Below are 14,413 nucleotides of genomic sequence, written 5' to 3' on the forward strand. Positions count from 1 at the left end.
TTTAATTATGGGCTAACCCACTCCACCCAGGATCTCTTACCAACTCCCATTAGAGTCAAACTGACCTATCGGCAAGTCTCTAACCTCAACCTGCTGGTCCAATTTTTTCGCAAAAGCATCAATTGACCCACAATCTACAATTTTTTCCAGTAATCTATTTCATATGTCCACAATCCTGTGAGGTTGAGGGAAGGGGTGGGAAGGAGGGAGAGAAAGAAACAAATAGCTGAAGTTTTTAAAGCTCTTTCACACCTACCTGCTTCACTTGCTGCCATGAGTCTTCCCACTGTTTGATCTTCCGCTTAGCCTCCTCAAGTTCTCTTCGCACTCTAGCAAGCTCACTACTACTGGAGCCAGCAGTGGTGGTTGTGGCACTACTGCTGAATACTGGAGATGGACTAGGAGAGAAATTCCCACTAACAAAATGATCCCAGATGCTTCCAGTAACACCATTCAAACCTAATTGGAGGAAAACCGATTACAGCAGTGTGTGATTAAACAAGGAAGATGAGCATCAAAATGACATACAACTTCTCATATTAGTGCCCCATCATCATATGAAATCTGGCTCCTAAAGCAAATCAGTGGCAGCCACAGATTCTAGAATTCCTGACTCTACTTTGCCTCAATATTAAGTTTATCTAAATTCTTTCTCTCACTTCTACCCATTCTAGGCACTATGTTTTGTTTGTCCTGTTTTCTTACTCATGTTTTCACAGGTTTTTCTCTTTTTATTCTGTTTCACAGCAACTGAATATAGAAATAGGAGGATAAAGCAGATGTATGCATGGCTAAAAAGATGGTGCAGGAGAGAGGGTTTTAGACTCCTGAGACATTAGGACCAGCTCTGGGGTAAATGGAACCTGTACAGGCAGGACGGGTTGCACCTAAACAGACCTAATGTACTTGGGGAGGGTTTAAACTAACTTGGCAGGGTTGTGGAAACAAGGAGGCAGTACTAGAGTAAAATACTATGGTGCACAGAATACTGGGAAAGACAGATATTACTAGAATTGGAAGTAGTTATTAGGTGGGTTCAGAGTAAGGGGGGAAAAGTAAAAAAGTCTAAATGAGGTTTATTGTGCATGTACATGAAAGCGGTAAAAAAGATCGGTGAGTTGCAGGTGCAGATAGCCATGTGGAAATATGACGTTGTGACTGTAATGGTGACCTGGCTCAAAGAAGAGCAGAATGGGATATTAAATATTCCTGGATACTAAATGTTTAGGAAAGATTGGAAAGGGGGAGGGGGTGGCTGTACTGATTAAGGAGAACATTGCAGTGCTGGAGAGAGATAGGATGTACCAGAGGGGTCAGGACAGAATCAATTTGGTTAGAGCTAAGGAACAAAAAAGGTGCAATTACATTGATCCATGTAGTCTATAGGCCACCAACTAGTGGGGAAGATGCAGACGAACAAATTTGAAAGGAAGTTACAGAGAGGTGCAAGAATTATAAAGTAGTTATAATGGAAGAGATTATATATCCGAATATAGACTGCAATAGTAGTAGTGTAGTGTCGTGTCAAGGGAAGAGAGGGGTAACAGTTCCCAGTGTGTGTTCAGGAGAATTTTTTTTTGTAGTCACAGTATGTTTCCAGTCCAATGAGAAAGAAGGCACTGCTAGACCTGATTCTTAGGAATGAGGTGGGCCAAGAGCATAAAGTGTCAGTCACAGAACATTTAGGGAACAGTGATCATTGTAACTTAAGGCTTAGGTTGGCTATGAAAGAGGGCAAGGAATAATCTAGAGTAAGAACCCAACATTAACTGGGTTAGTCATAGTGATAGGTTGAGGGGGAGCAGAATTCTTAAAATGCATCCAGGAAAACTTTTTAAGTCAGTACGTAGAAGGTCCTACAAGAGAGGGGGCGGTCTTGGACTTAATTTTAGGGAATGAAGCCAGGCAAGTGATAGAGCTATCAGCGGGACAGCATTTTGCAGATGGTGATCTCAACTCCATTAGATTCAAGGTTGTTATGGAAAAGGACAAGGATGGGCCACAAATCAGAGTTCTAAATTGGGGGAAGGCCGATTTTAATAAGATCAGATATGATTTGGCCAGAGTGGACTGGAAACAGCTACTTTTAGGTAAATCTGCGTCAGAGCAGTGGGACTCGTTCAAGAAGGAAATAGGGAGAGTACAAGGCCAACATATTCCAGTAAAGACAAAGGGTGGGACCAACAAATCCAGGATGTCGAGGGATATACAGGATTGGATAAAGAAAAAAAGGGAGGCTTATGGCAGATACTGAGGGCTCAAAACAGCAGAAGCCTGAGAAGAGTATAGAATGTGTAGGGGGGAAACTTAAAAAGGAAATTAGGAGAGCAAAAAGGGGGCATGAAAAAACATTGGCAGGTAAAATAAAGGAAAATCCAAAGTTATTTTACAAGTACATTAAGAGTAAAAGGATATCTAGGGAAAGAGTAGGGCCCATTAAGGGCCATAGTGTGTGTGGAGCTGGAAGACATAGGTAGGGATCTAAATGAATACTTTGTGTCGGTGTTCACAAGTGAGAGGGAACAACATGGGTATGGAAATCAGGCAGAAGGACTGTGATAAAGTTAAAGAAATTAGCATAGAAAGGGAGGAGGTTCTAAATGGTCTGGCAGGCTTAAAAGTAGGTAAATCTCCAGGCCCGGATGAAATGTACCCCAGCTGTTGAGTGAGGCAAGGGAGGAGACAGCAGGGGTGCTGGCAATAATTTTCAATATCTCTCTGGCCACAGGAGAGGTGCCAGAGGGCTGGAAGACAGCCAGTGTGGTACCATTATTCAAGAAGGGAGGAAGGGATAAGCCAGGGAACTACAGGCCAGTCAGTCTAACCTCAGTGGTGGGGAAACTATTGGAAGCAATTCTGAGGGACAGAATTAATCTACACTTGGAGAGGCAGAGATTAATCAAGGACAGTCAGCATGGTTTTGTTAAGGGGAGGTCATGTCTGACCAATTTGATTGAATTTTTCGAAGAGGTGACCGGGTGTGTAGATGAGAGCAATGCATTTGACATAGTCCACTTGGACTTCAGCAAGGCTTTTGATAAGATTCCACATTGGAGACTGATAACGAAGGTAAGAGCCCATGGGATCCAAGGCAATTTGGCAAACTGGACCCAGAATTGGTTGAGTGGCAGGAAACAAAGGGTGATGGTCGAGGGGTGTTTTTATGACTGGATGCCTGTGTCCAGTGGAGTTCCACAGGGATCAGTGTTGGGTCCCTTGCTCTTTGTGGTATATATAAACGATTCAGACTTGAATGTAGGAGGGTTGATCAGTAAGTTCACAGATGACACAAAAATTGGCAGGGTGGTAAATAATGAGGCTAGCCTTAGTTTACAGGAGAAAAAGGCGGGCTGATCAGTGGCAAATGGAATTTAATCCGGATAAGTATGAGGTGATGCGCTTAGGCAGGACAAACATAGCATGGGAATACACGATGAACGGTAGGACCCTGGGAAGTACCAAGGATCAGATGGGCATTGGTATGCATGTCCACCAATCTCTGAAGGTAGCGGGACAGGTAGATAAGGTGGTTAAGAAGGCATGTGGGATGCTTGCCTTTATTAGCCAAGGCACAGAATATAAGAGCAGGGAGGTTATGCTGGAACTGTATAAAACGCTGGTTAGGCCACAGCTAGAGTATTGCATGCAGTTCTGGAATCCGCATTATAGGATGGATGTGATTGCACCAGAGAGTGCAGAGATTTACCAGGATGTTGCCTGGGCTGGAGAGTTTTAGTTATGAGGAGAGATTGGATAGACTGAGATTATTTTCCCCGGAGCAGAGGAGATTGAGGGGGGACATGATTGAGGTGTGTAAAATTATGAGGGGCGTAGATAGGGTAGTCAGGATATAACCTTTCCCCTTGGTGGAGGGATCAATAACCAGGGGGTATAGTTTTAAGGTAAGGGGCAGGAGGTTTAGAGGGGATGTGAGGAAGAATTTTTTCACCCAGAGGGTGGTGGGAATCTGGAACTCACTGCCTGAAAGGGTGGTAGAAGCAGAAACTCTCATAATATTTAAGAAGTATTTGGATGTGCACTTGCGATGCCATGGCATAAAAGTTTATGGGCCTAGTGCTGGAAAATGGGATTAGAATAGTTAGGTACTTGTTTGACCAGTGCAGACTCAATGAGCCGAACAGCCTTTCTCTGTGCTACGACTCTAATACTTAGCTGGGGTAAAGCCAACTTCGGTGGCATAAGAATTGATCTGACCCAGATAAATTGGAATCAGTTGGCAGGCAAAACTATAACTGAACAATAGGGATGCCTTCCAAGAAGATACAGTTCAGGCAGTCAAGGTAAATTCCCACAAAGGGGAAAGGTAGGGCAAACAAATCCAGAGGTTCCTAGATGACAAAAGAGGTGGAGATTAAGATGAAGAAGAAAAAGCATGCTTATGGCAGATGCCAGATAGATAACATAACTAAGAACCAGGCTGAATATAGGAGGGTCAGCTGGGAAATTAAAAAAGCAAATAAGACAATCAAAAGAGAGAAAATATAAGAGACTGCCAGCTAACATAAAAGGGAAACCAAAAGTCTTCTATCGGTATATAAATAGTAAAAGGGTGGTAAAAGGAAGAATGGAGCTGATGAGGAACAAAAAAAAAAAGGGATTTACGCACAGAGGCAGGGGCATGGCATAGATATCAAATAAATATTTTGCATCTGTCTTTACCAACCTGCTACCCAGGCCACGGTGAAAGAAGAGCTAAGTAATGACTAGAAGGATTTAAAATTGATACAGTGGTGGTACTGGATAAGCTGTCTGTACTTAAAATTGATAATGCACAAGGATCAGATGAGATGCATCCAAGACTGCTGAAGGGAGTGGGAGTGGAAATTGTAGGCACAGGCCATAATATTCCGATCTTCCACGGACTCCGGGGTGGTGCCAGAGAAATGGCGAATTGCGAATGTAACAACCTTGTTCGAAATAAAGGTGTAAAGGTAAGCCCAGCAACCAGAGGCCAGTTTAACCTCAGTAGTGGGGAAGCTTCCAGAAACGATCATTCTGGGCAAAATTAAAGTCACATACAAATTTGGATTAATTAAGGAAAGTCAGCATGGATTTGTTAAGGGTAAATCATGTTAAACTAACCGCTTGAGTTTTTTGATGAGGTAGCAGGGACGGTTGATGAGGGTAATGCTGTTGACGTGGTGTACATGGGCTCCCAAAAGGCATTTGATAAAGTGCTGCACGACAGGCTTGTGAGCAAAGTTAGAGCACATGGAATAAAAAGGACAGTAGCAACAAAGATACAAAATTGGCTGAGTGATAGGAAACAGAGTAATGGTTAATGGTTGTTTTTCGGACTGGAGGAAGGTTATAGTGGAGTTCCTCAGAGATCAGTATTAGGACCCTGGGGATGGATGTACTGTAGCCAAATTTGCTGACAATACGACTTGATTTCCTACCTATCTTTGTAAGTAGGATACCAAATCTGCAAAGGGATGTAGATAGGTAACAGAGTTGGTAAAAATTAGGCAGATGGAGTATAATGTGGGAAAATGTGTGGTTGTCCACTGTGTAGGGCGAATAGAAAAGCAAATTATTATTTCAATGAAGAGGCTTTATAATTGGGGCATAGTGTACAAGAGCAAGGAGGTTATGTTGAACTTGTATAACACACGAGTTTGGGGTCAGCTGCAGTATTGCATCCAATTCTGGGCACCACATTTTAAGAAGGATGTAAAGGCATTAGAGGAGTTTGGTCAGAGTAGATAGGGAGGAACACTCATGAAAAGATTGAGAACTCGAGGGATTTAAGATAATTGGCAAAAGAGGCAAAAGCAATATGAGAAAGAAAATTTCACGCAGCAAGTGGTCAAGGTCTAGAATGCACTGCTTGGAGTGTGTTGAAGGCAGGTTCAACTGAAGCATTCAAAATGGAATTAGATGGTTATCTGAAGAGGAAGAATTTAAGGGTTATAGGGAGAAGGCAGGAGAATGGCAAGTGAACTGCTAATTTGGAGAGCTGGTGCAGACTTGTTGGGCCAAATGGCCTCCTCCACTTCTGTGATTCTGAGAAAGAATGTTGCAGGACAGAGGGAACTGGGCCCATGTACATGAATTACAAAAAGTCAGCATGAAACGCAAGTAACAAGGAAGGCAAAGGGAATGTTAATCTTTCCTTGAAAGGAAGAAGTAGTATAAAAGTAGGGAAGAATTGCTACAACAGCATTGGTGAGACTATACCTGGAGTACTGTGCATAGTTTTTTTATCACCTTACTTAAGGAGGGACATACTTGCATTGGAAGCAGTTCAGAGAGGGATTTGACTTATGAGGAAAGGTTGAGCAGGCTGGGTTTATACTTGTTGTAGTTTAGAAGAAAGAAAGGTGATCTTATTGAAACATATAAGATTCCGAGGGGACCTGACAAGTGAGATGCTGAAAGGATGTTTCTTCTTGTGGCTAGAGTTTCCCTAGAACAAGGGGCCACAGTTTAAAAATAAAGGGTCTCCCATTTAAGACAGAGATGAGGAGGAATTTCTTCTCTCAGTGGGTTGTTAGTGTTTGGAACTGTCTCCCCAATGAGCAGTGAAGGCTGGGTCACTGAATATATTCAAGGCTGAGTTAAACAGATTAAACTGAGTTGACTGACAAGGGAATCAAGGGTTATGGAGGGCTGGCGGGAAAGTAGAATTAAGGTCACCATCAGATCGGCCATGATCTTGTAGAATGGTGGAGCAGGCTTGAGGGGCCAAATTGTCTATTCCTGCTCATACTTAAGTTCTTATGATTCCTGATCTTCCTGATATATAATAATAAGCTAGACTTTGGAGCACAGGGCATAATTTCAAAACTTGTGCATTTTAAAAAAGACTCAGGAGTATCGTGAACAATGACGAAGATAGTGTAGAACTTCAAAAGGACATAGGCAGGTTGGTAGAATGGGCAGACAAGTGGCAGATGAAATTTAATGCAGAGAAGTGTGAAGTGATTCATTTTGCTAGGAAGAAGAGGCAGACAATATAAAACAAAAGGGTACAATTCTAAAATGGGGTGAAGGAGCAGAGGGACCTGGATATATACGTGCATAAGTCATTGAAGGTTATTAAAAGGGGCATAGTGTACAAGAGCAAGGAGGTTATGTTGAACTTGTATAAGACATGAGTTCGGCCTTAGCTGAAGGCTGCAGGACAAGTTGAGAGCACAGTTCATAAATTATACAGCATCCTAGGCTTTATCAATACGGGCATAGAGTACAAAAGCAAGGAAGTTATGTTAAACTTTTACAGAACAATTGGAGTATCGCGTCCAGTTCTAGGTAACACACTTTAGGAAGGATGTGAAAGCATAAGACAGGGTGCAGAAAAGATTCACGAGAATGGTTCTGGGGATGAGAAACTTTAGTTACATGGATAGATTGGAGAAGTTGAGACTGTTTTCTTTGCAGAAGAGAAGGTTGAGATGAGATTTGATAAGAGGTATTCAAAATCATGAGGCATCTAGACAGAGTAGACAGGGAGAAACTGTTCCCACTGGTGCAAGGATCGAGAATCAGAGGGTACAGAAGGTAATTAGCAAAGGAAACAGTGGCGACATGAGGAAAAGTCTTTTCACACAGTGAGTGGTTAGGATCTGGAATACGTGACCTGAGGATCTGCTGCAGGCAAGTTCATTTGAGGCAATCAAGAAGGAATTGAATTATCTGAAAAGGAAGAATGTGCAGGACTATGGGGAGAAGGCAGGAGAGTAGCACTAGGTGAACTGCTCCTTCAGAGAGCCAGCACAGGCAGGACAGGCTGAATGGCCTCTTCCTTTGCTATCACCAATCGATGACCAACTGCACTGTTCACATTAAGCCAAGATGATGTGTAAAAGAGGATAGGTTTGGTTTCATTATTGCATGTAATGCATCGTTATGATGGTGTAATTATCATAATAAAGGTTTTAACACTTACTTGTATCATCATTTATCTCTATTATTATTTTTCATTTATTGAGCATTTATTGCCGCCTGTCAATATAATGTCCAGATGTGGCCTTCTAGCTGAAAAGTTTGCCCACTCCTGTGCTATTGAGTAAGAGAGAGGATGCTGCAGATGAATGCCTAGCTGAAGAGATGGTTCAGGAGGCATTGCTTTAGATTCCTGGGGCATTGGGTTTGATTCTGGCTAGTGGGACCTGTACAAGTCAGGCAGATTGCACCTCAACAGAACTGGGATCAATATCATGGCAGGGACATTTGCTTGTGCTGTTGTGGAGGGTTTAAACTAACTTGGTGAGAAATGGGAACCTGAATGTAGATTTGCAAGGGACAGAAGTGAAGCTGGAAATGGAATGCAGAAAACTAGTAACTGAGAAGACAGAGGAAAAAAAGATTAGAAAGTGGACAAATGAATTGCTCAGTGCTTAATAGTATATACTTCAATGCAAGGAGTCAAGCAAATAAGGAAGATAAGTTGTGGGCACAGATAGGCATTTGGAAGTAGTTATTCATCAAAGAATGGCATAAAAGGCAGTTCGACATTCCTGGTTTCAGGGCTTTCAGACAGCATAGAGAGAGGGCATTTGAAAGGAGGGGTGTTGCATTATTGGTTAAAGAAATAATTACAGCCATAAGGTGGGAAGATATGGTAGAAGCATCATCAAATGAAATCATACTGATTAAACTGGGGAACAAGGGAGCAATCACATTGCTAGGAACATACTACAGACTCCCCAAATAATCAGAGGGAGATTAAAGATCAAATATGGAGGCAAATGCTGAGAAGTGCAGAAACATTAGGGCAGCAATAGTGGGGTATTTCAACTACCTCAATATTAACTGGGATAGAATCAGTGCAAAAAGGTGCAGAGGGTGCAGAATTCTTAAAATGCATTCAGAAGAACTTTTTTAGTCAGTACATAGCAAGCCCAACAAAATGGGTAGTTCTGGACTTAATTTGAGGGGACTAAACTGAGCAGGTGGAAGGGGAGAACATTTTAGTGGTAGTTTTAATAAATTTGGGATGGCTATGGAAAAAGATAAAGGTAAAACAATATAAAGTAAAAAAAATTTAATGGGGCAAAGACATTTTTGCTAAGCTGAGATGGGATTTGACAGAAGTGGACTGGAAAGAGTTATTTGAAGGTAAATCAGTATCAGACCGTGGGAGGCATTCATACAGAGATAGAGAGGATTTTCTTTCCTGTGCCCCGTACACCAAAGTCTATGTTATCATTATATATCAGGAAGCGCAAAGATCATGTTCCTGCAAAGAAAAAGGATGGAACTCCTAAACCTAGAACCCCTTGGATGTCAAGCAGCATAAAGGGTAGAATAAAGCTGAAAAGGGAAGCTTGTGTCAGATATCGAGAGCTCAATACTGCAGAAAGCCAAGAGGAGAATAGAAGGTGCAGGGGTGACATTATAAAGAAAGCTAGGAAAGAAAAGACAGGGCATGAAAAAATATTGGCAAATAAGATCAAAGAAAACCCAAAAATGTCTAAATGGAACCTGTGTGTAGAGGCTCCAGGCTCAGATAAAATGTATCGCAAGCTGCTATGAGAAGAAGAGGAGGAAATAGTGAAGGTGTCAGACATCATTTTCCAATCCTGGTGGAGGGCTGCTAACATTGTATCATTATTTAAAAAGAAAGGCAAATACTGAATAATTATAGACTAGTCAGCCGAAACTTGGTGGTAGGCAAATTATTGGTAAAACTTCCAAGGCACAGTATAAATTGTCATTTAAAACAGAACGGCTCAATCAAGGGCAGTCAGCATGGATTTAAGAGAAAACCATTACTTGACTAACTTGAATGATTTTTCTTTTGAGAATGTAACAGGGAGGGTCGATGAAGGTAGCATGTTTGATGTATTCTATGTAGAACTGAGCAAGGCTTTTGACAAGGTCGCACTTGGCAGACTGGTCTGAAAATTACAAGCCCAAGGGATCCAAGGAAAAGAATCAAGTTGGATCTAAAAGTGGCTCAACGACAGGAAGCAAAAACTAATAGTTGATAGGTGTTTTTGTGACTGGAAGGCTGTTTCCAGTAGGGTTCCACAAGTCCCTTTGCGTGGTGTATATATTAAATATAACAATACATATACACACTTTAGTGATTTAGTCTTAAATGTAGGAGACATGGTTAAGAAGTTTGCAGATGATTCAAAAATTGGCCAGTGAGGAAAGCGGCTGTAGTTCACAGAACAAAATCAAATGGATGCTTCAGGTCAGCAGAGGACTGGCAAATGGAATGCGAACAGGAGAAGGGAGAGGCAATGGTATGGTGGTATTGTCGCTGGACTGGTAATCCAGAGACCAGGGCAATGCTCTGGGGACTCCAGGTTCGAATCCCGCCATGGCAGATGATGGAATTTGAATTCAACAAAAATCTGGAATTAATAATGACCATGAAACCATTGTCAATGTTGTAAAACCCACTTGGTTCATCTGCCAGTCTTACTGGTCTGGCCTACTTGTGACTCCACAGCAATGTAGTTGACTCTGAAATGCCCTCAGTTGTTACTTTGTAACAAAGTCACAAAAAAGGAATGAGTGGACATTGAAACCAACAATGGCAATCGCAGCCCTGTCGACCCTACAAGTGCCAAAATTGGGAGAGCTGTCTCACAGACTAGTTATGCACTCCAACTTCAGTGAGTGGCTCGGTAGCACCACTACTGACCGGGCTGGCAGACTGGGTTTGTGGCAGGTGGTGAGGGAAAAACATACTTGACCTCATCCTCACCAACCTACCTGCTGCAGATGCATCTGTCCATGACAGTATCAGTAGGAGTGACCGCCACACAGTCATTGTGGAGATGAAGTCTCCATTGTGTTGTGTGGCACTATCACCGTGCTAAATGGGATAGATTTTGAACAGAATTAGTAACTCGAGACTGGGCGCTGTGGGCCATCAGCAGCAGCAGAATTGTACTCAAACACATATCCCAGCATATCCCCCAATCTACCATTACTATTAAGTCAGGGGATCAACCATGGTTCAATAAAGGGTGAAGGAGGGCATGCCAGAAGCAGCACCAGGCATATCTAAAAATGAGCTGTCAACCTGGTGAAACTATAACGCAGGACTTCTTGCGTGCCAAACAGCATAAGCAGCAAGTGATAACAGCTTAAGCGATCCCACAACCAACAGAAGCTCTGAAGTCCTGCCACATCCAGCCGTGAATGATGATGAGCAATTAAACAACTTACTGGAGGAGGAGGCAGCTCCACAAATATTCCCATCCTTAATGGAGCCCAGAACAGCAGTGCAAAAATTTGCATTCGCAACAATCTTCAGCCAGAAGTGCCGAGTGAATGATCCATCTTGGCCTCCTCCAGAGGTCCCCAGCATCACAGATGCCAGTCTTCAGCCAATTTGATTCACTCCAACTGATATCAAGAAACAGCTGAGCGCACTAGGCACTGCAAAGGCTATGGGCCCTGACAATATTCCAGCAATGGTACTGAAGACTTGTGCTCCAGAGCTTGCCGCGCCACTAGCCAAGCTGTTCCAGTGCAGCTACAACACTGGCATCTATCCAGCTATGTGGAACATTGTCCAGGTATGTCATGTACACAAAAAACAGGACAAATCCAGCCCAATCAATTACCACCCCATCAGTCTACTCTCCATCATCAGTGAAGTAATGGGACAGGTTATCAACTGTGCTATCAAGCAGCACTTGCTTAGCAATAACCTGCTTACTGATGCCCAGTTTGGGTTCTGCCAAGGCCATTCAACTCCTGACCTCATTCCAGCCCTGGGTCAAACATGGACAAAAGAGCTGAACTCCCGAGGTGAGGTGAGAGTGACTGCCCTTGACATCGAGGCAGCATCTGACCAAGTGTAGCACCAAGGAGCTCGAGCAAAACTGCAGTCAATGGGAATCAGGGGAAAAGCTCTCTGCTGGTTGGAGTCATGCCTAGCACAAAGGAAGGTGGTTTTGGTTATTGGAGGTTAATTATTTCAGCTCCAGGATATCACTGCAGGGATTCCTTAGGGTAGTGTCCTAGGCCCAACTATCTTCAGCTGCTTCATCAATGACCTTCCTTCCATCATAAGGTCAGAAGCAGGGATGTTCGTTGACTCCCCAAAGCCTGTCTACCATCCACAAGGCACCAGTCCGGAGTGTGATAGAATACTCTCCACTTGCCTGGATGAATGCAGCTCCTACAACACTGAAGAAGCTGGACACCGTCCAGGATAAAGCAGTCTGCTTGATTGGCACCACATCCACAAACATTCACTCACTCCACCACCGATGCACAGTAGCAGCAGAGTATACCATCGACAAGATGCACTGCAGGAATTCACCAAGGCTCCTTAGACAGCACCTTCCAAACCCATGACCACTACCACCTAGAAGGACAAGGGTGGCAGATAGATGGAACACCACCACCTGGAGGTTCCCCTCCAAGTCACTCACCGTCCTGACTTTGGAAATATATCGTCATTCCTTCACTGTCGCTGGGTCAAAATCCTGGAACTCCCTTCCTAACAGCACTGTGGATATACCTACATCACATGGACTGCAGCGGTTCAAGAAGGCAGCTCACCACCAAAGCAACTAGGGTTGGGAAATAAATGCTGGCCCAGCCAGTGAAGCCCACAGCCCGTGAATGAATAAAAAAAAGTATTAGGCAGTGCACTTGGGGAGGGCAAATAAGACAAGGGGCGAGACAATAAATCTCTAAATGTAGCAAGGCAGGTAGATAAGGTGGTTAAGGCGGCAATGAGGATACTTTCCTTTATTTTCCTAGACACAAAATGTAAGAGCAGGGAGGTTATGCCAGGATTGTATAAAAACACTACTTAGGTCACAACTAAAGTACTGCACACAGTGCTGGTCACCACATTACTGCAAGGAATATGATCAGATATTTACAAGGACGTTGCCAGGAATGGAGAATTTTAGCTATGAGCAAAGATTGGATAAGACTGAGGTTGTTTTTGTTGGAATAGAAAAGGCTGAGGAAGATTTAATTGAGATGTATATAATATTGAGCAGCCCAGGTGGAGTGGATAGGAATGATCTATTTCTCTTAACAGAGAGGTCAATGACCAGGGGCCAGAAATTTAAAGTAACTGGTTGAAGGTTTAGATGGGAGTTGAGGGTAGTGGGAGTCTGGAACTCAATGCCTGAACAGAGTGGCAGAAAACCTCATTATATTTGAAAAATACTGTGAAATGCACTTGACGTGCCATTAACTTTAGGGCCACAGACCAAAAGCTGGTAAGTGGGATTAAGCTGAATGGCTCTTTCCAGCCAGCATAGACAAATAGCCTCCTTCGGAGCCATGAATCTCCTATGTTTTCAATTCTGAGCATCATACTTTGGCAAGGATGCCAAGAAATTAAAGAAGGTGCACAGGAGATTTACTGTAATGATACCAGGGATCTGAAACTTTAAAGTAGCAAGACTGGATAAGCTGGGATTGTTCTTCTTAGAACAATAAAGGTTAAGGGGACACTTAATATTGATGTTCAAAGTCCTGAAGGCTTTGTTCAAGCAAGTACAGCAAAACTGTTCCCAATGACTGAAGGGTTGGTGTGCAGAGGACACAGATTTAAAGCAATTGGTAAAAGAACCAGAGCTGCAAGGAGGAGAAATTTCCTTATGCTCAGAGTTGTTATGATCCTGAAAATGTGGCAGAAGGAAATTCAGTAATGACTTTCAAAAGGAAAATAGGTTAATTCTAAAGGAGTGGAGCGCAACTAATTATATTGTTCTTTCAAATATCTCATGAGAAGAACCTTGCAGGATTGATTGGGCTGGCTGTACCATTGTCAGGTCCCACGCCCAGGACAATGCCAGGTGGTTCAATTGGTTTAATTCCTGTCATTTTCTACAATGGTTTGATGCATCCAAGTGGCTTGCTGGATCAACTGCAGAGGGTAGTTAAGAGTCAAGCATATTGTTGTGGGTCTGCAGTCATATTTGGCCAGACAGGGTAGGATAGTAGGTTTCCTTCCCTAAAGGACATTAATGAGCCAGATTCCTTTTTATGAAAATCTAGTAATTTCATGTTCACCATTACTGAGACTAAATTTTCAGATTTCTTTTTTAGCTAATTGATTTTAAATTTCTTTAGTCAACTAAATTTATACAAATCATAGCAAAGGAAGCATAAATAAGCACTCAACCAAATATAAAACAAAAAAAAAAGGGTCAAGTGAAAACATTTCATACATTCAAAATGATAGAGAACCACAAAATCATACTTGAGCCAATTTCGATACACTGGAAAATTTATCACCTCGAGCTGCATCTGGACTACCAGCAGCAGACAACTTTGTGTCCCCACGAACCCACCTGCCGCCTTGTCACTCAAGGCATTTTTCCAGACACAAGCCCAATTTGAAAGGATAGTGGGCATTTTTCATGACTACAACAGAGATTTGACACACCTATTATGATAACACTGGAGTGCTGATACTGTAAATGCCTAAATGCATACTGATTCATGT

The 14,413-nt window shown here is 42.7% G+C and overlaps 1 protein-coding gene across 5 annotated transcripts in view; it reads right to left on the reverse strand.

The window, feature by feature from the left end:
* Nucleotides 1-14,413, reverse strand: part of unkl (unk like zinc finger) — a 154,415-nt gene that overhangs the window by 11,865 nt on the left and 128,137 nt on the right. For all 5 annotated transcript variants that reach the window (XM_041205958.1, XM_041205957.1, XM_041205956.1 and 2 more), the window contains one exon: nt 257-459. In XM_041205958.1, coding sequence (XP_041061892.1) covers nt 257-459 — 203 coding nt within the window. The remainder of the gene's footprint in view (nt 1-256; nt 460-14,413) is intronic.

The sequence above is a fragment of the Carcharodon carcharias genome, chromosome 15, assembly GCF_017639515.1.
Source record: "Carcharodon carcharias isolate sCarCar2 chromosome 15, sCarCar2.pri, whole genome shotgun sequence".
In the NCBI taxonomy this organism is placed as follows: domain Eukaryota; kingdom Metazoa; phylum Chordata; class Chondrichthyes; order Lamniformes; family Lamnidae; genus Carcharodon; species Carcharodon carcharias.